This window comes from Nipponia nippon, unplaced genomic scaffold (genome assembly GCF_047370975.1).
Source record: "Nipponia nippon isolate SJK-2023a ecotype South Korea unplaced genomic scaffold, ASM4737097v1 scaffold_23, whole genome shotgun sequence".
In the NCBI taxonomy this organism is placed as follows: domain Eukaryota; kingdom Metazoa; phylum Chordata; class Aves; order Pelecaniformes; family Threskiornithidae; genus Nipponia; species Nipponia nippon.
Genome location: NW_028262340.1, coordinates 5,593,794 through 5,614,798, shown reverse-complemented (window position 1 = coordinate 5,614,798; position 21,005 = coordinate 5,593,794). Strand labels below are relative to the sequence as shown.

General features: G+C 42.1%; 1 protein-coding gene across 1 annotated transcript in view; it reads right to left on the bottom strand.

Annotated features, from left to right (window-relative positions):
- The window catches only part of CSMD2 (CUB and Sushi multiple domains 2), a 345,266-nt gene that overhangs the window by 266,720 nt on the left and 57,541 nt on the right, over positions 1-21,005 (bottom strand). The window contains exon 3 of the mRNA XM_087760834.1: positions 9,819-10,035. Coding sequence (XP_087616960.1) covers positions 9,819-10,035 — 217 coding nt within the window. The remainder of the gene's footprint in view (positions 1-9,818; positions 10,036-21,005) is intronic.

Genomic DNA, 21,005 nt, shown 5'->3' with positions numbered 1-21,005 from the left:
CTGGCTTTCTTCAAAAAAAAAAAAAAAAAAATCAGGAGTGTGAAATCGAGTAAATGGGAAAAATAAGTTCTCGGAATTCTTGGAACCCCCTGCAAATCACACAAGGCTTATTGCTAAATGCAATGCAACTGGTGAACAACAAGAAAGCACTACCATACCGGAGGTGTTGCAAATACCCCGGTATTCACACCAGCCCTTTAGTCTTCTGCTGCATGCTGTGCATAAACAGCGTCCTATGGCCTAAAGGACTTTACATGTAAACAGACATGAATGTTCAAAACAGCTTTAAATGCAAGGAAGGCCCAGGAAATATAAAAGTTCTCAGGCCAGCAGCATTCTGAACAGAAATACCACTTTCTAACTTGTTCAAGCTCGTTCAGCTGGGAGGCAGCTTTTCAAACCACAGTGCTGGAAGTCACAACTCCGTGGCTACGCTCTCAGGTATGCCGCTACCCTGCTAAAGGATTTTAGGCAATCCTCTGAATCCCGAGCTCCTTCCACGCTCCAGCCCCTGCCACATACAATCCTGACCCCCCACAAGTCTTGCAGGGATGCTTGGAAGCCTCAATGACAACATATGGAGATTCCCAGCTGAAAGGCACCAAGCATTAGGTTTATGGCAAACAGGTACTGTGGGGCTGAAGATAAAGATATAAACTACCTTTAATTTCAAATGCTGTTGTAGGTGACAATCAAGCAAAAACTTTAGTTATGGCTTTGTTAGTATATGTGCTTAATACACATGCATCCCTGTTCCTCCTGTTTTCTCTGAATCTCAAGAAGCTAAAGTTATGCAACTGTAAAGAGCCAAAGCTGATATGCAAAGTGAATCCAGGTCTCATCTGCCAAGTCTGTGCATCTCTTTTAATCTTTATGCGTACAAAAATCAGGATTTGAACTAGACTTTAGTCATCAGTATTGAGAGAATCTTTACTTCCCCCAAGCGAACAGTAAGCCGTAGCATGAGGCAAGCACTGTTCTGCCTACATGATCCCAGGACAGCCAGCTTGGATCCACCTTGGGGATTTCCACAGGAACTGCAGTTTCACCTCCCACCACAATACAGGTGTGCCTACGCTAATTCCTTAAGATTTTAAATTATAATAACACCTAATAAAATAAAATGTATTGGCAACAGACAAGGAAAGGAAAGAAGAAAACATTAGAAACTCACTTTCTATAAAGCTAAGAGTTAAAAAGCAGCACCCAAATGGAACAAGAACAATGCAAGTTGTCCTCCATAGCCAGTGCAGTCAAAAAAAAAAAGTAGGTTAATAAGAAATTTGACTTTTAGAAGATGTGTTGTATGATAAAAAAAATGAAACAAATCTCATTGTTCCTGCCAATGAAGATTTATCCAAAAAGACTGTAATATTGACTCATGTCATATCTAATTCTCTGTTCACTTGCACCTTGTGCGAATGCTGAATATTGAGCAGAAACAGGATAAAAGCGTTGCTACCTGCTGCTGCTTAGCAGGGGAGGCCAGTAACGCACAATGCACTAGCGGAGAAAAGCCCTAGGTTCGAATCCAACAGCATCAGAGCTATGCTTGCGCTGGTGCTAGTCACCTCCTTCTGTTTCCGTACCCCGCCTCTGCCACACATACATAAACTGGGAGAGGATGCCTCGCCATGCACCTGGATAGCTAAAGGGCCCAACTGCAATAGCTAAAAAAGTATTACATAAAAATGCTAGAACAACAGCGTTTCACACTTCAATTTACACATGGATCAGTGACAACATAAGCTACTGAACATTTCAAATGAAAATATTTATCTCCTTCCTAAACCTTTTATTCCACTATAGCAGCTCTAATCAGCTGTAAGCCTAAATATAAAAATCGCTAAAGATGTAAGGACAATTACTGCATCTTTGGACAGCAGAAGCCTTTATGTTTTCCAAACAGCTATGAAATCGCAAACAGACAATTACATTCTTTATTAAGAAAAAGGACCAGATGTCAGCAGTTGCTCTTGCAGCACACCAAAATCCAATTCTGAATAGTCTAAAAGGAGCCGGGCCACCCTCTGCCGCCCAACAGGAGCGTAATGAATTTGAGTCAATGGGCACTGAAGATTTGTCAATTTTCTATTTGAGACTGCAAGTAATAGCACTCCACAATTTCATTGTATCTTCAATGATCTAGTAAGATTGTATCATCTCCGGTAGACTTTCATTAATTTTCATAAAAGGGAAATATACATTGTCTAAAGAGGTGCTTTGCCTGAGAAACTCTCAAGGTCAGACCTTATAGATACAAAAACTTCTTGACCTAAAGATTGACTGCATTCAAAAGATAACATGAAAGTGCATACATTTTTCCTTCCTTCAGGAAAATGTTTTAAAAGGCATGGCTGTGAACTTCATCTGTTTTGTACTTCGATTCTCTTCCCCCCCCCCCCCCCCCAGCATACAGACCCTCCAACTGGGGGCTTTTAAGCATTTTGCAAATTTAACTTGCAAAAATAAAATATTATGTCATTTTACAGATGGGAAAATCTGAGGTAGTTTCCCCAATGCCACTGAGCAGAGCAGCTGCTGGGCTCAGAACAGGACTAAGACATACATCTGACTTCTGCTCTTTTGAGGGACCACCACCACACCGCAGTGCTCTGCCAGTGCTGCTTTTATCACCATCCCTGCACGCCCATCGCTTTGCTGCGCTGCTCACAGCATCCTCTCCATGGGAGACTGACACTAATTATCAGTGAAGAAAGTGGCCTTCTTGATGCTAACTGATGTCAATATCTATTGACTAAAAGTGAAATTATTTTTGAAGACCTGACTCTGTACTAATAAAGTCAAGAGACTTTTTGTACAGGTCCTTACGCAAACAGGATCAGACTGTAGTCACCTTCTCATCATACAGCTCCTGCAGTAACACAGCAATTGGGCAACCCGAGTTCAGTAACTAATAGCTAGCAGCTAATAACTCGCTGTGCTGCCTAAGGCACCTCGCTGAACTTCCCTGTGCTGCTTTCTCCCTTCTACGACAATACAGTAGACCTGTTCCTTCTCAAAGCACTGTAATCTAAAAATGCGAAGCACCATGCAAGGGCTATGGGTTAGTTCAATTTCTCTCCTTCCACTGCTAAAAAAAAAAAAAAAAAAATCTAATCTCACTTGCTCTGACCCCAAAAGCTCACCCACTGGTTTTGTAAATTGCCACTCCTGCAAAAAGAATAAAAGCAGCTCTAAAATAAACAACTCAAGATGACTAAAAACATCTGTGACCATATCACTTTAAGCACCACATACATGCATGCATAAAAAGATGACAAACTTTCTCTGTAAGAATAGTTAGTAGGAGAGCACCAGCAGCTATTGTCTTTATCATTAGCCATCTTTGGTAAGTAAAAGGAGCGAGCCCATGAAAGCTATAAGAGACCTCCCCATGCAGATGTAATTTACCCGGAACACTGCAGATGTGGGCACTGCAGGGTCTACAGTGATCACACATCAGATCACATTCGGACTTCACAATACTTCTGTTGTCTAAAAGGCTTACAGTCACTGTATCAAAGTCCACCTGAAGTAAAACCATCCATCAGCTAGAGGGATCTAGAAAAGAATATATGATCCTGGGCTTTAGCAATTACTTCATATTATCAAAAGCAAAGCCCTGTGTCGTCAGACAGTGCAGATATCTGCAAGAGGAGAAGATGAGGAGGGAAGTGTAATACATTATACAACAAGAGGTTAAGGGTAGAGTCCAACAGAACTCCTGTCCGCTGTCTCAGTGCGCTGCACATTGGACTTCACCGGCCAGCAAACACATCAGCAATGTCCTACAGCAGGGCACCTGCATTTCCCCTTCCTTCCTTCCCATAGCTCAACATCAAAGGAACAGGAGGCTTTCAGGAGTTGCATCAGCTTGTGCATGGAAGACCAAGGACACCATGATGCTCCCCAGAATTTCCACATACTACTAAAATTCACCCATTTAAAACCTACCTCAATTACTAATGGCATTCACTGCTCACAGATCTATGAAAAACCGACTGTTCCAGTGCAGAGCCTTAATTAAAATCTATTAGATGTTGTCCTATTAGAGAAAATTTTTCTACACTTAGTACACTTAGCATACCTTAATATGAAGCAAGAGTCATGGTCAAGCTTTGCTAGTAGATTTTACCTGTAAGCATGGTTAATCAGCAGTTTAGAGGGAAAACAAAAATTTTGAAAGCAAAATATTTGAGTAACAGCAACACCTTAAGTCCCAACAAGAAACAATCCCCTGTACTAAACACAGCAGGAGACCCATACCTGGAAAAAAATCTGTAGTCCAACAGACAAAATGCAGAACAACCACCAGCCAGGAAACTACTTCCCCAATTAGAATTTCAGTCAGTGGCTGTGAATAAAAGGTTCCAGTTTTCAACAAGATCCTATTTTACCAGATATGGTACAGCCACAACGCAATGGCAGGCCTTGCTGCAAACAAGCTGTGCTTGTACAGGACAAGCAATGTCGTGAGAGAGCAGATCCTTTAACCCTGAAACCAGGACCAAAGCTACTCGGTCACCCTACCTCTCCATCTGCTTCACAGCAGGCAGAAAAATCAGAGTCAGGCCTCCTCCTAAGTCTCCTGTGTTCAGCACGGTGGCAGGGAAAAAGCTCCCACCCCAATTTAATCATCAGCTTTTCTCATTCATCCTGATGCACACTCTAATAAATATGGAAAAATTGAATACAGCCTCTCAAAACTGAACAGCCCTAGATGCAGTTGCATTACCTCCATTAGCTTTCCTGGACTTTCAGATCTAGTTCCATCAATTATCTCACAGACGAAGTTTAAATATTCAGCACTTCCTCAGAACAAAACGACAGGACCATTGGCTCTAATGCCGCTGGATCAGCTCAAACAAGTCTCTTCTAAGGGGAAAAAAGTGTATTTTATTTTACAAAGCAGAAAACAAATTTAAGTGGTTTTTTTTCATTGTGTTTTTTTTTCCCCCCCCCCCACGGAGTTAATGTGAAGTGACAAAAGACTCTGCTAAGGGGAAAAGGGAGGTAGGATTCTGGAGTTCACTAAAGATGACAAAAGGATTTAGCTGGCCCTCCATTTCATTTATCTTTATCCTTAGTAAAAAGGACTGTAGTCACCTTGGAGATATGAGGTAGCTACAAAGGAATATGTCACAGGACCAAAGGTGACTCAACACAAAATCCTAATGGAAGTTCTGTGTATCACCAGATGGCAATTGCTACTTCTCCAGGAATTTCTTTAACAGCACTGAACCCCAGCAAATCCAGTACCTGTGAAGCCAGAACCCCAGAATGTTATTTTAACCCAGGTTTGCATCTCTGCAAGTGAGAGCATATGGCACACGGGGGGAATTCGCTCCTTTGCTGTTCCCTTTGCCTCCTCCTCTCCTCCTCCCTTCCATTCTTTTTAAGATCAAAAGCTTTGTTCTCTTGATTGGTAATTAAGTACAAGTCACCCAGTCCAATTTTTCAAAGAGTAATTAAAAGGTTATCGAGGAGAAACAGGCAAGATACAGGTATTCCTGTTGTAGCTGTAAATAGGTCACCCCAGTAGATGATTCAACTCTTACCACTAGTATCACATAATTTTAGGTTCAAACGAAATACTTCATCTTTCAGTCAATTAAATATGGCCAAAGAGATCATATGATTTTTAACTGCTTACACAGCATGTTGATGGCAATCCTCCTCTTAACTCTTCAGTCATTTGTCAGGGAGGAATGATGAGTATCTCTAATAAGCAACAGCAACTTTAACAGAAGATGCTGTGCATGATGTTGAGACATGAGCTAGAAGGTAAGTTATTCACAGTGCCAGTGAGCTAAAGGCAGTAGAGATTTCTTTGCTTTAAGTATGAAGCTATTGCAGTAATGATTTGCAAACATCTTCTCTAACCCTACACACTCCATAGACATCAGAATGGGACAGTTCCTCACAGCTGTGTAAATATACACCTCCTAGTAACTTCTGTGGAAATGTAAACTGCACTACTGAGGTTCTGGCTATAATAAAGGCTTATTTTCTTGATACACTGGCTCAAACAAACATTTTCTTCGCCAAATAAATTCAGTATCATTGAAAGATTTCCCTTGAACAGGAAAGGCAGACCAGAAGACAACGCAATTACCTACCCACGTCACACGGGAAGGAAAGCCCACGGGTTGTAAGATCATACAAGTTACCCCAGCATTGTTCAGCATGTATGCAAGTGAGCAGTCTCTCCTGGTAAAAAAGATTGCATGTTCTGTCCCTTGGGCTTTCCAAAGTAGTTTTAAACATCTTGGGGGGGGGGGGGGGAAATCTGATTTTCTAAATTGACCAGTCCTATTTTGAGTGTAAATTCAATGTCTCCCTTCAGGAAAACAGAATTGGGTATCTGAAATGACTGACTTACCAGGTATATTGTAAATATATTTTCCCTGGATCTGAGTGCAAGCCTGAAACTTCAAATAAGGAAATTAGCAACTAATTTAAGATTCTCACATTAAAAGCGTCCTGCAAATTATCAGCAGCAGATGAAAAAGCTTGAAGATGTCATGTGGCTTCCTTGTTAACTACTGTCTGGTTATGCCACATAACAACAGTCTGACACAAAAAGGTGCAAAGAGTCTCCCAAGTCCCATAGCAATCTTAGATCCATAAATAACTCCAAATATTCAAATTTTAGTCAGGTCTCTGCTGAGCTTCTAAGCCCAGCACGGTGGGAAACCAATCAGGAAACCAACCTGATTGGAGCATCCTCTTAACAACGACACAATCAGCAAAGCACAATGGGAATTTGCAAAAATTCTTGAGCAACTGCAGTTTTCAGATCAGGTCTCCACAGGCATCCCTCCGATCCCACTGGCCGCTCAGAATAGTTAGGAACTTGAAGGATGAGCATTGGGGAGAGTTTGGTCTGGTGTAATGAGCACAAACACTGCTCAAGAGAAGGGAAAGCCACATACAGGCACCGAAGGGAAGTTACAGATCTCATCTGAACTCGTGAACACACATAGCTCTCCTACTCAAGTCAAGGGAGAGAGGAATCTGCAGCCATCACTGCTCTCAGGTTTCAGAGAAGATTCTGTTAGTGGTCCCTGCTGAAAGCCAGTGTAAAAACAAATCATTTCAGAGAAGCTGAAGGAGCACGGACCCTGAAACAAGCTCTGATTTTAGCAAACAAAGCAAAGTCATGGCACTGAAAGATGACAACAGCCCTGGATGTCTAAATTAAGACACTGAAACGCATTTAATATTCACATACTCATTACAAACACACAACACAAATTCCCTAATATACAGTAAAGCAGTTTATTAGCAAATGTCTCATTGGATTAAGTCTGCTCTTATTCTATTAGGGAACTTTCACACCACATTAAATTGCAAGACAACAGGGTGTTTGCCAGCACACGATGCACACAATTATTAACCCCTTCTCAGAAATGCACACAGACATGACACTGGGACACATCAGGCCAAGGAAGCTTTTGGGAATATACGGCTTAAATGGAACAGCAGGGTATTGAGACAACTAGCCATTCTCCATCCCTCAGCACAAGAAAACGTCATCAACACCAAGATCATTCAAGTCAAGCATGCACGCCCTACTGAAATGCAGTGATGCTCAACAATATAAGCTCAAGAGCGGGAGAAGCAAAGAGATACAGCTCCTCTGTTAACCGTTTTGTTGATCAGCCTTGAACACACTTAAAACAGTTACCTTCTTTTCTACAGAAGCATGATTTTTTTTTTTTCCTCCTTCTTTTACACTTGCTTACAGATTATTTTGGCCCGCCTCCTGGTAGCATGAGCTTTGATGAATGACGCATGGTCATCCATCTTCGAGTGCTGCACTTCGATGATGAATTGAGTACATTTGGAAAGCAGTCTGAGAAAAAACAAAATTGATAGCCACAGGAAAAAAGAAAAAAGGGAGAAAGATGAAAAAACAACCAACGTTGGGCAACAGCTAGAGTTTAATGAGGTGAGATTGATGCACAAAAAAAATTAGCTGAACAAAGAAGTAAGACACCAAACAGCACAGAGAAGCAAGTTCCAGGTTTTGAAGTCACTAATCTGGAAATGTCCAGGGGAAGAATGCAAGCGTCCATCATGCAAGAGTCCCTATCTCATTTACTTTTGTAAGTCCTCTGTAAGTGCTTTCAGACCTCTAGAAAGCCTCATCAACACCTTCCCCCCCCCCCTTATTTTACTTTCCTCCATTGTACTAAATACACACCATTTCCTGAGCACCTCATCTCCTCATTAGAGATGAAATGTTCTCACATTGCTTTGTGCTCGCAGTTTCATCCCACAACTTCCACTTATCTACCCAAGTTGCACATGAAGTTCACCAGTGGTGCAGAGGGAGGACTTTGTCTCCTCACCTTCCCCCAGTGCAGGGCTACAAATTATCAGGACAGTACCCAAGCTGTATCCGAGAGTTTTGCTGTACTGGTTAACTGTAGAAAGATGCCCTTTCTGTTACTTCTATCTATAATCATATCATGCTTACAAGTAGCTCACAGCAATACTTGGATGCAACTCTGCTACAGTGCCTTACTAATCTACTCTACCATGACCCTAATTCTGAATTAATTTCATTCAGGGATTTTGCTTCTTCAGCGGAACCTCCCACTGACATCTAGAGGGCAAAAGGAAACAGCCGGCATCACTGATGAGCAGAGCAGTTTGCCAGGGGGCTTCTCAGGGCAAAAGCAGCATTGACTACTCACCATACAGTCTCCTGAGCCAAATTTTATACCAGACATAGGCATCCTTTACATAATACCCAAAGCAAAGCACTATGCTACCTTCTGATTAAATGATGAGGTCCCATAATTAAGATGATTCTCAAGCACAGTTGCAAGATGAAGATATGATTTATTTGCATAACTGGAATCATCTACATAAAGAGCTGATTTTCACCAGTGTTTCTTTAACTCAGATCTTCCAGTTGGGTTAGACAAGACACTGAGGTCAACGGATCTGTCCTAAACTAAGGTGGTTTGAAGTAAAACTAATTTCCAGGACTGTCCATAACTACAACATTCTTACTAGGGAGTCCAACACTGGATGCTGCCACTGTTTCTATTACTTTTTGAATATATTACTGTCAGACTTCAGCAGCAAGCAGACACCACATCAGACAACAGCAGTCATGTCACAAGTCACCAAGCTGATTTCATCTATGCCTCAGATCTGGAGGTCTGAGATCATGACTCATTCAAATGCAGAAGTCTGACATGTCATGTAACACTTGATACCACAGCAATAAATTACTTTTTCCAAAGCCAGCCTCTCATTTAACTTTTTATTAATATCAGGATGGTCCCTGAAAGTCTCGGAGATCAGAATCCATGGAGACTCATACTAAGCTGTATTACTCAGTAACTCCTTGCCCCTAAAGATCCAACAGTTTAGTCAGACGTGAGAGAATATCACCCCTGTCCAGCTGGTGAACAGACTGGAAGTTCAGGAATTACTCAAATGCACCCACAAAGCATTTGGCAGAGCTATAAACTGAAACCCACTATCCATCCTCGCACCCAGAGAATCTCCTTTGGATTGAGGGAAGCTCCTCTGCACATTAGCTCTGCTTTCCTCTTGCTCTATTCTCTAATTAACTTCTCCGGATGTCTAGAATGACTCTTGATAAATCATTACTGTCAGGCATTCAGAGAAACATTTCAAACCTTATCAGAGATAAGAAATCAAAACAACTGTAAGAACTGCTCATGAAGAAGCACTTCCAGTTTATTGCAGCATAAACCTCCAACCTAGATTTAATCCCAGTGGCAGAAATGGGAACATGTTTATAAACATCACTGTTATGAACAATGTACCTTGTTCTCAGATTCCCCTGCTGAGGCAGTCCATCGTAGATAGATAATACATCAAAATCTTCCTCTAATGCAAAGGACTGGAAAACAAGCTGTATCCTGTTCTGCTCCTCGGCAGTGATTGTCCACGTGCAGTTTGCATAATTTGGATATCCATATGGAAAGCCTGGACTCTGTATTGTCCCGTTTGGGCCCTGCAAAATGTGACTGCAGTTCTGGGCTGGCAAGAGAAAAGACAAAAGTACAAATCAAATGGTGTAGGATACACGTTTAATATCTTCACCATCAAAACAGATCATACAGGATTCTTTCCACTGAATTTCTTTTCAGCTCATGGTCCCAGGGAACAGATAAAGGTAAAATCTAAAGACGCGTCTTGGTCCTCCCTGCAAGAGCCTGGACCCCAGATACCCATCTCCTGGGCACTGCTCCCTCTAGCTGTAAACATAATGGGCTAATTACAGCTGGATTACAGCAGCTGCTGACTGTAACTGGGAAACAGATGCTTACTCAGGCATCCTTTCACAGCCCACGACAAAGTCCAATATACTCTTCATTATACACTGTGCCTTTAGGGATTTAACACATTTCAAGAGTGCCTGGCTGTGCTGGGTACCTCAAGCATGAGGGGTTGAGAGGCCACAAAAACATCAGAATGACAATGCCAAAGCTGACCGTCTCTCTTTTGCCCTTAGTTACACTTGAATAAGAGACAGAAGATCAGGGCTTGACTGTGCAGACAAAGAGACACAGACCACCCCTCCCCTTGAAAGGCCAAAACCTGTAATGGACATAATACATAATGAGGAACTGAGTCACCAAATGAGTAGTCTGTCTGGACAAGACTGCATGAAAGCTGAATGGCAAAAGATCAGGAATTAAAGTGGTCCTGACTCCAGAAAGAGCAGGACACAGTTCAAAGGCTTTAATGAACAAACCATTCTTGAATAGTTATTTGGAATAAAAAACAAAGGAAAACTCCAAATCTCTACAACTTGTTAGAATAGCAGGTGTTTTACCTGGAAGAATATGGATTGGGAAACATTGCTTGCCAGCCTGAAACTACCTCCTAGCAGGGAGAAGAGCCAATGGCTTTTACACAGGGCCTTTCCATGCAGACTACAGTAAGGAAAAGGCATGTTCCCGCTCGGTCTCTGGTCTGCGTACCCCAAACTGGCAAAGCAATATGGACGGTGGCCCAGAGCTGCCTTCACCAGTAACACTACATAGCCCTGTTAGACCTGACAGGGGTACATCGGAAAGAAATTGTTGGCTAGACCCAGCCTTCACAGGCTGCTTTGTTTTCTCTCACCCAGTTCTGAAAGGTTTCAGCTCCTCATGCAGGCTCGACACACAGCAAGTGTCTTCCAAGCAGTATTCCTAAGGAGCTGCTGTAGAGCTACATCTTCTGAGATCAAAAGCCCAGTCCTGTACCCACCAGCTAAATACTTAACACCTCCCTCAAATCTATTTTCCTTCCCCAAAGCAGAACCTGTGAACACTCCATCCCAAAGATAAAGATCAACTGCCGTGATGTACAATTTCTGGATATATGGGATTTTCTTCTCTCTGGGGAAACAGGTACATAAGTATGTTTCAGGAACAGCCTAAGTGACAAATTCTCCTTAGTGTTTTCCTCCCTCTTCACTGCTACTTTACCCCAATGTCTTTTGAGGCACAAAGAAAAAAATCACTCCAAACTGGTCTAACTCCTACTGACTTCAATGGAATAACTCCTCCACACCAAAGCTCAATTCCAGGCAGTTTGCAAGGCAACCATTGTGAGACCAAAAGCAGAACTTCACCTTTATCCTATGGCCGGCATCAGAGCTGCTGATCACTGCTGCCTGCATTTGCTCTGGCTTTTCTTACTGATGCTGGATTGTTTACCCCTGCTTACGTAGATAACCAAGGCTTTCAAGTTGAAATGAATTAGATGAGAAATTACTTCTTTGATTTCTCATTGCTTTTTTCAAAGGCAGCAATGGCATTTGCACTTTTGAGTGCCAACCAGCTACAGGTAAAGAACTGCAGAGTAGTGCTCATTAAAGCCAATTATAATTAGACTGACCTACTTTGGTGCAAAAATGCTTAGTGGAACTTCTCTCTGCAAGAGGAAGTTCACACCTGTAAGAATCTAAAATGGTCAATTGTATTTACTACCCTGGGAATCTTTTTGTATCATGTTTATTATATCAATGAGAGTTAAGACAGCCCCATAATCCACCAGGGACTAAAACTGAGCTAGGCACCTAACTCGTTAACAAGGGTAGACTAAAGTACTTTACCTTTCTATAGCACCTGGCATCTGCCTCTCAGTGCATTTTGTCAATACAAAATACATACAAGAGTGAAATCTACCTCCCTCCTCCACTGCAGTTCCATTTCTTTGTAGAGTTCACTGAAAGGATGCATTAACTTGGTTCTAGAAAGCTGCACAGGACGAGGAGCATTACCATTATCACAGAGTGGCAAAATTAGGCCAGGTTTAGTTTAATAACTCAGAGACTGGCAAAAATCTGTAAGCTTCAGTTCTCTAAAACTCAATCACATCCTCTTTTCTTCAACCAGACTGGCACTCAATAGGCAATGTGGGGATACTGAATCTGTCTCTACTGCACATTTTTTATTTTAATCATAAGTAAATGTCATCAGAACAATTTAAGGAAACTGGAAAATTAAAAAGGCTGTATCTCTCCATTTCCTGATGGTATAAAAGCTACTGATGTTGCATGAAGTTCAGAAAATAAATTCAAGGTCAGAGAAACATTGTTCCAAATACTTCCAAGGTCATATGAAGGGCAACAAGCCTTAAGATCAATATAAATTTATACTGTCTTTGCTTAAAACAAAGAACAAAGGCTGAAGAAAAACAAATACATAATAGAAAAATAGGACACAGTTTTACGACATATCAAATCAATCTACTGAAATATTTGTGCGTTCACGATTCTGACCAAGCTGTGCTTTGGACACAGCTAAAAGAAAATTGCTTATTGCAAACAAAAATTAGTTTTCCAAAAGCTGACAATCTGGAAACCAATATATTCTTCATCAACTGTAATAGTAAGGAACTTCATTTATATTGGACACTGCTGGAAGAAGTCAGCAGGCACAGAAAAGAGATCCAGGAAGCCCCAGAGAATTTATGCATATGCTATAATTTGCTTTCAGGTTTGAGTTAGTTCAGCTCAGGCTTCACTGACAAAGCCTTATCTAAATTCTAAAGTACACGACAAGGAAACACTCAGTCTCTCCTCTGAAGACCTGCAAAAACAATTCTTTATCACTTTGGCCCAGGAGCATGAATACATAGAAAGGTACGGAAGGACAACGCCAGTGTCTGTTCCAGGTGAATTCATGTTTGACAGAGGACAACATTCTGCCAAAATTTCTGGAGCGTTCTCTCCAGCCCAGAAGTTTGACACGAGGCAGCTCCACGCTCCTTACTCAAGCAATGGGAAGGCAGCAGCTTCCTCGTGGATCAGTCAACCACTTGCCTTGCCCTTGACCTCAGCTCTGATGGGGCTACACCAGGTCACTGCAAGAACAGTAGCAATGGCAGGACGAGCTGTACCCAGAGACCACCTTCTTTACACCCTCTACAGATTAACCACCAGCCCTGGCAGCAGAGGAATTACAGCCCTTCCAGAACATTTGCCCCTCTCAATTTGCCACTCTATTCGAAAGCTACCACAGCAAAGGAGAAAGGTAAATACACAAAGCTAAGGGATCCAATGTCAGCCACCAGAAGGCTCAGTGTGACAGCGTAAATATTTATGTAGACATTCCAAGCTTCTAATACTATTATTCATGGACTCATACTTTCTGAAGGTATAACACCAACACAAAACTTATCAGTGGATATGCATTTGTGGGCACATGTCCTATTTTGTGATGAGATGACCAGTCTGAGAACGGAGCTAATTCTAACTTGCCAATGCAACCTGCTATTTTCAATTCTGGAAAGTGGTTTATTATGAGAGTATCTCTTTTTAATTAATGCATCAGTGTAATTTTATTCCAGTAGCACTTAAAGCTTCCAGACAAGGACGAAGGCATTATCATACTTGGCACTGTTCAGTGGGCAGAGCCCTTCTCCAAAGGGACCACAACCTATGGGGGAGGAAAAAAAACACAACCCGAGGAAACCCACACTAGGGGAGGGCTCGGGGCTTTGCAGAAAAACATCTTTATCCAGCAGCACCCACCACTTCCTCAACAATCAAGCATAAAAGTCAGCTTTACCAGTCTCCCCTTACTTTGTGCAATATACACTGCTTGAACAACGTAACCAGACTAATCAGCTTCCCTTCTGGTTCATACGCACAAGGAAAATGATGAAATATTTACTTTGCAATATGCCCATAGAAGAACTGCATTTTTAACAAATATGGGCTGCCTGGGGCATTTTATAATACAGAGTTAATCCACATGCCACAAAACGTGACATGACTGGACACTTAAGCAAAAAATAAATATCAGCTGAATACAGCTCTGGCTGCCTCTTGCTTAAGCAGGAAAGCTGCAAACCCCTCAAGCTTCATTCGGGGTATCGATCAGCCTCTTGCCACAAGGAGGGCAGGAAGAACGTCCTTGTACTCCAAAACCAAGACTTCTTTTGACAGCACAAGCTACATGACCAGCAACAGAAGCTAGTGGAAGGTTTATTTACACTGCGTATCTGAAGTTGTTCAGACACATGAGCATGGGACCATTCTCGTGTCCGTCACTCCAGCTTTAGAGTGGCCTCTGTCTAATGCAACAGGGCTAGGTGAGTTCTGGAGCAGAACCGGTTCACCCTCCAATGACTACAGCGTGGGTAGCATTAACTGGCTCTCATGACTGGCAGTCATGATGGTCACTGCACATTGATCAAAACTAACTAGGTTGCATTTATGAAAGAGGAGACTCAATCATTCGAGCACATTCATAGCAACAGAATTTTGTTATTTCCTTCAAATAAGCAACACTTACACACAGGATTGAGCTGCCCCGGCTGCTGTACCCTTCAAGCCCCTGGCTGGGACTGGGTTTCATGACTTGACATAGAATTTCAGCAGCTCTACAGACTCAGATAAACTCGTACATTCAGATTCTGTCACTACAAATCTTCATCAAGTTGTCAGAAGCCAAATAACAAACAAAGGCATTGTCTGACATTACAAGTGCAAAGGAAATGGGTACAAAACATCATCTTCCACCTACTTTCAATTCCTTAAATTTACCAGGCCAGATCCATGGTGGTGTAAATCAAGGAAGTATTTTAACTATGTTGATTTACACCATACTAATATCTAAGGAAGCAATACTTTAGAGAGAGGGAAAACAGAATTTATTTCTGAAGTGCTTCCTAAAATGTAAGTTGATGCACTTTGTTTCTCAGCAGAAAAGAAATTTAATTTAGCAAACACTGATGTATGGTCACTGCACAATTCAAAAGGAACAAATATCAAGTCACATACACTGACTCACTCTCAGCAGTATCATCTATTGGTGATACATGGCTGTCCTCTCCTTAATGCAGTAGTTTTTGGTATTGTCATTTTCTTTAGTTATTGTTACTTAGGCACAAATGTTTCTATTTTGTGTTGTTCTAGCCTATTCAATGGAACAGATGAACGTAAAAAAAAAAAAAACCTTTCCCCAAGAAAACTGAAATCCATAACCTGCACACACACACATATATTCCATCCTGGCCTAAAATACCAGGGGCAAATCCTGCTCATACATCAGCAACTTTTCAGTTTTTCTCTATTTACATTAATGTCCAGAGTCATTCACCTTCATTGCATAAAGTTCTTCAAACCAAGACACCAGATCCCAACTCAGAAACAGCACTCAAATGCTGACACAGGTTTTAAGCACCCCCTGAGAGCACCTTTGGAGGCTGTGACGAGTAGGGTAGAGCTCAAGGATGGAGACACACAGTTAAAACAGCCAAACTCGGTGCAGAAGTGCCCCAGCTTTCGTTGCGGGATGGCACATGTGAAACCACACGACTCATTCACCTTCTCACAGAACTGAGTACCTGCCACGAACAGGATCAAGACCTCAAGTCCCTGCTGAAGGCTCTGCTTCACATGAAGGCACAAACCCTGTCCTGAAGGGGCCTCAGAACTGGGGGTGTCAGGAGTGGGTTGTGAAAGGTTCACAGCTAGCTTCTTCACACAGGTCTTTTCACAACCTTCTCCCCAAAAAGAAAATACTAAAAATTCACTTCTGTATTGAACAGTTCATCTTCAAGAACTCAAATTTTTTTAAACATTGTTTGATCTGCCATCTAAATAGGAAAAATGTTCCTCTTCCCAATGTTTACTGTTTTGAATCATTTATCAGCAACTAATTATGCGTCCTTACACAGTAGCCTTCTAAATCATTTCAGACAATGGCAAACCATAAGTAGTTTACCCAGAGCCTAGCTTTGACTCTCTTGCTCACACAATTTAAGTGAACAAACAGGGAAAGTACCTTCACACTTCATAAATCTAAGCCTTGTTTCCCTAAGTATTCACCTTTTCATAGTTTTAACTTAACCTACAGTCTTATATCAAAGCCTTCTGGGTAATAAATAATGCAGAGACATTCCATTAACTATAACTTTTCATCAAAAGCCAGTGGATCCAAGAACATCATCAAGGGGATGATTTACATCTCAGATAGCCAGTGCCTTTTTCTCTCTGAACACATGGAGTGATAAACTGAAGAATGCAAGGGCAAAGAACATGCATTTTATCTGAACCCAGCTCATGACACTACTGCCAAGTCCAGAAAGAATTATAACATCCACCTCAAATCAAAAGCATTGTGCGAGTTTTCAGCAGGATGGCACAATACCGTGATACCGCAAATCAAACATATCACTCCCGAAACCAACTTAGTCACCTCCAGTTCTCTGGAGAGAGACGTTACTTCCCTTCCATTCCAACAGTCTTTCACTCCCACTCTGTCATCACTTTGTCCCTTTTAGTGCTGCCCAGGCTCTTAGACTGTTATTGAAGAGATCTGTTACATTTAGGCATTGTTCCAACGTTAGCATAACAATTCAATTTTAAGGGCTTCTCAAGTAGAAAGAAGAGAGGAACAGAAAAGATGATGGTGGTGTGTAGATGCTGTAATAATGTATTTAGTTTTTCCCACATGTGCCTTCCCTTCTCTGCCAACCAAAACATTTGTCTTGGAAAATTATGCACATTTCCTATACATGTTTGGGATTTCTAGGCCCATTGCTGACCTTGGAGTTCCCCAGCAAGAGCTCCTACCAAATCACCTTACAGCTGGAAACTACAAATACTTGCAAGGAAGAGGAAAGGGAAGCCTGGAACTTCCAGCTGCCACTGCACCATCCTCACACATTGCCACACTGCTCTGTGATCCTGTAACATTTCCAACATATCTTAGAAATGACACACATTTCGGATTAGGAAAAACCTGGACAAAAGCATTGAGCTCTCCATTTCCTTAACGTCTGGCCCAGATTCATCCTGATATTACTTTAGACCATGGCATTTTCTCCCACCTACGCTGTACTGAAAGAACAGTTTATTGTCCCCAGCCATCCTCTCCTGAGACAGGTGATTTTCAACCTGAAGCTCATAATGCCTGTGGGCATCTGTGAAAGGCAGGAAAGGAAAATAGTCTCATGTCTATTATTTTAAATACTCTAGAAATGCAGTAAGCACCTACATAGAAATAAAGGCACCCAACACTGGAAATGTTGAGGTCAACAGATCCAAAAATCTTGGAAGGCACTATCACAGAATCAATGAACCCAATCTGTTCAATGCTTCCTTGTTCAATGATATTTCTGAACCCCCACTGAGGTTCTGGACTCTCCCCAGCTGTTCTGTATCTGTCCCGAAGTGTGAAGTCAAGAACCAGACAGAGTGCTGCAGCTAAGCCCAAGCTGAACACTGCCTCATCCATATGGTTGGGATGCCAACTGTCACCCCCACTGGTACATTGCCTCCTCTATGCCAAGCTAACCTGCTCCTTTGAAGAAAGTCTTTTCTGTTTTATTACGCTTTGGTTTTATATTTCATGACTGAACCTTGAAAGGGCATGTACTTCCAATAGCAAGGTCAGAGGAGTTCTGACACGCTGTAGAGAAAAAAGGAAACATCCCATTTCAGGTAACATCAAAAGCCATTGTGGGACAAAACTTGAAATCACAAGAACATGACACTGCACATATGTCCTGTCTTACAGCTGCACTGCAGTCCCCTGACATGCTGAGAGGCCAGAGACTTCAGCTGCTGAAAGTAATGCCTCATTTGGTTAAGCTAGAAATTGCCTAAGTGAGTACACTCGTCATAATAGCAGCTGCCAGATTCTCCCTTGAGGCTGAAGTCCTCTGTTCTTAACAGAGGGAAAGAGGGAGGGTAGCATGGCATGCTGACCTGACACAGGCTGTCCCCTGCCAGCTTGCTTCAGCCCTACCCTGGAATGAGCTAGAAACAGAAGGGACTTCAGTCTTCAAGACCCTCACCAGATTTTTTTTTTTATTTTTTTTTAATAAAAAGATTGCTATCAAAGGGGTGCGGAAAATCACACTGCCGGTTGTGTAGCTGGTAAGAACTTGAGCTGTTCTGTAGTGAATACCACAACACATACTCCTGTTGGGTTATCAAAGAGACATTACAGTGTCATGCTGGCTTTCCCCAGGTGCATGCTATATCTTTCTCAATCACTCCTGCAGATTTATATACCACTTTACCATCTGTAAAGCTTACAATCTAAACAGAATCAAAGCAAGCTAGAAAACAGGACAAGTGTTTAGGAGCAAAGACTTCCACACAGTGAGCGGAGAGGGAGATGGATTCCCTCCTCTTTTACCGTTAGAAGGGGAGGCAGGAGGGCTTAAGGACTAATATTAGAAGATATTAAAAAATTACTTTGGCATTATTTTAATAAGCATCTAGAAATTCCCTGGTAACACTTCTTTTTAATATAAGCAGTACCAAAGTAAATATTAGAGAAGTCTGTGTTCATCAAGACACATCAATGAATATGTATTTTCCTGACTATTTACAGCAATGATCTTAAAAAAAAGATTGCATTTTATTTGCACTAACTCAAGTTAGCTAGTTAGAGACACACAGGCATGCATACCGCCTCGTGCACCACCTGATCTAATAACCAGTGGATAGCAATTGATACATTAGAAGACAGTTCAAACATGCATAACAAAGAAAACTTTGGTTGACCAATACTGATGAGGAATTTAAATTACTAAATTACTCCACAACACAGAATCCTCAGTGTCTTTTCACCAAATCTCAGTTTTCACCATCTTCCTTGAAAACATGGTGACAAAGACCACATTGATTGCTTCATCTGGAAGGCTCCCGAAACATGCACGCGTCGAACAAAGTAGTGAAATGGGCTCTGCCTGTTCTGACTGTATCACAAAAGAAGAGATTGTTTCCACGCTCTACTGACCTACAGAGATCGTGTTTAGCCAAGCAAGCAGAGTTTGTTGATGCAAGGAGTGCACGCAGAAAGAAAGAAAACCCTGAACCTTTTAACAATGAACAAAGCATAGGAATCTTGTCAGCAAGGCTAAATATACTACAGCTCACCCTGCTTTAAGCAGAGTTAAGCTTTCTCAACAGCTACGAGTGAAGATTTGCCACACTGGCATCTCTCTGTACTTGGCTTGAAACCAGAGCAAGGGACTCAAGAATAAGATTCGTCATATAAATTGAAGATCTCTGTTTCTTGTGCTAGAAAGTGCTAGAAAGGTTGGACCAGATGATCCTTGAGGTCTCTTCCAACCTGGTATTTATGATTCTTCCTACTCTATCCCATACAATCAGCATCATGTAAATCAAAGGCAGCGGTATGGCTACCTGAAACATTTGCAGTTCGTACTGAACACGAACAGAACCAGGAACATCTCACACTCCCCACCCCTCCAGGCTGTGCTTTCTCCCATCTGGATGATGGTACTCCCCTCCAGTCCTGCGGGGAACTGGCAGATTTTTCACCTCCTCACATGTGAAAGAGAAGCACCTGGCAAAGGAACGGCACTTAGCTCATGAAACACACCAAGTTCAATTGCTGAGCTCCACTTGGAGACAAGTCTTCCACATAGCCATTCACAGTGAATACAGGAGGACCTGGAGCATATGTGGAGCCAGACTAAAGACCCTAGCCTGTAACTCATGCTAGGCTACCGCACCCAAAGCGTCATGGAATCAGTCAAAAGATGGTATCAGTAAGATATACAACTCAGAGCTGCAACCAAGCTACTAAGCCTGCAGTGGGGCAATCTTTGCTGGCAGTAGGCAAGTCTCAGCCTGGCAGCGGTATCCAGAACACCATCCCATCCCTCCCTGCAGCCTGAGGACACCACAGTGCTAGCACAGCTGTACCCTAACGGGATTCAAGCTGGCCTCTCCAGAGCACTATGCCACATGGAAATAGCAGCACTGTCAACACCAGGAGGAGAATCTCTAGCACTTTACTGCATTACACAGTACAAACATGCCTGCTGACTGCAAATCCATGCCAGAGATGAGCCTGGTTACAGAAGTTCCTCACTCTTCTGTGCCTCTCATCAGCATTCTTTAGCACAAAATAACCACCCTATCTCAGATGACCATAAAAAAAATCTGGTGACTTGCCTCACAAGAGGAAAAACCACCTTGTGAGGTAGCAGGCAGGAGCCTTACACTAACAGTGCACTCAGAACCGTCAGCAAGGGAGGGACTTTCGTCTGCCCAGTATATCCAGACATGTTCAAGGTTCACATGTCTGCTACAGAGCCCAACACCCACTGCTGTAAGCTTTCACCAGGCAGGCCAAACCAGCCAGTTTAGCTTGTGCTGCTCTGGTTCCTTGTTGTACCCTGTTCTAACTACATGCACTTCTGTCTTATGACAAAAGTGAGGAGCAGTACTTTATTTCCTGTCCTTTGTTTGCGTTGGAATGAAGGACATTCATTCTTCCATTGCACTTCACAAGTTACTGTGGACTCATCTTAATGGGGCTTTAAGGAACCTTGGCTGAAATACACCCACACACTAAGATTTTAAAAATCCCAAACAAACAAAAAACCTCCAAGCCAAATACCCTAGGAAGAAACAAGACCTTTAAACACTTTAAAAACAAATTACGCAGCCACAGCTGGCTATACTTTAAGCATACACTCGGGTTTCTCCCCCAGAATTATTTCTAACAGAAGCA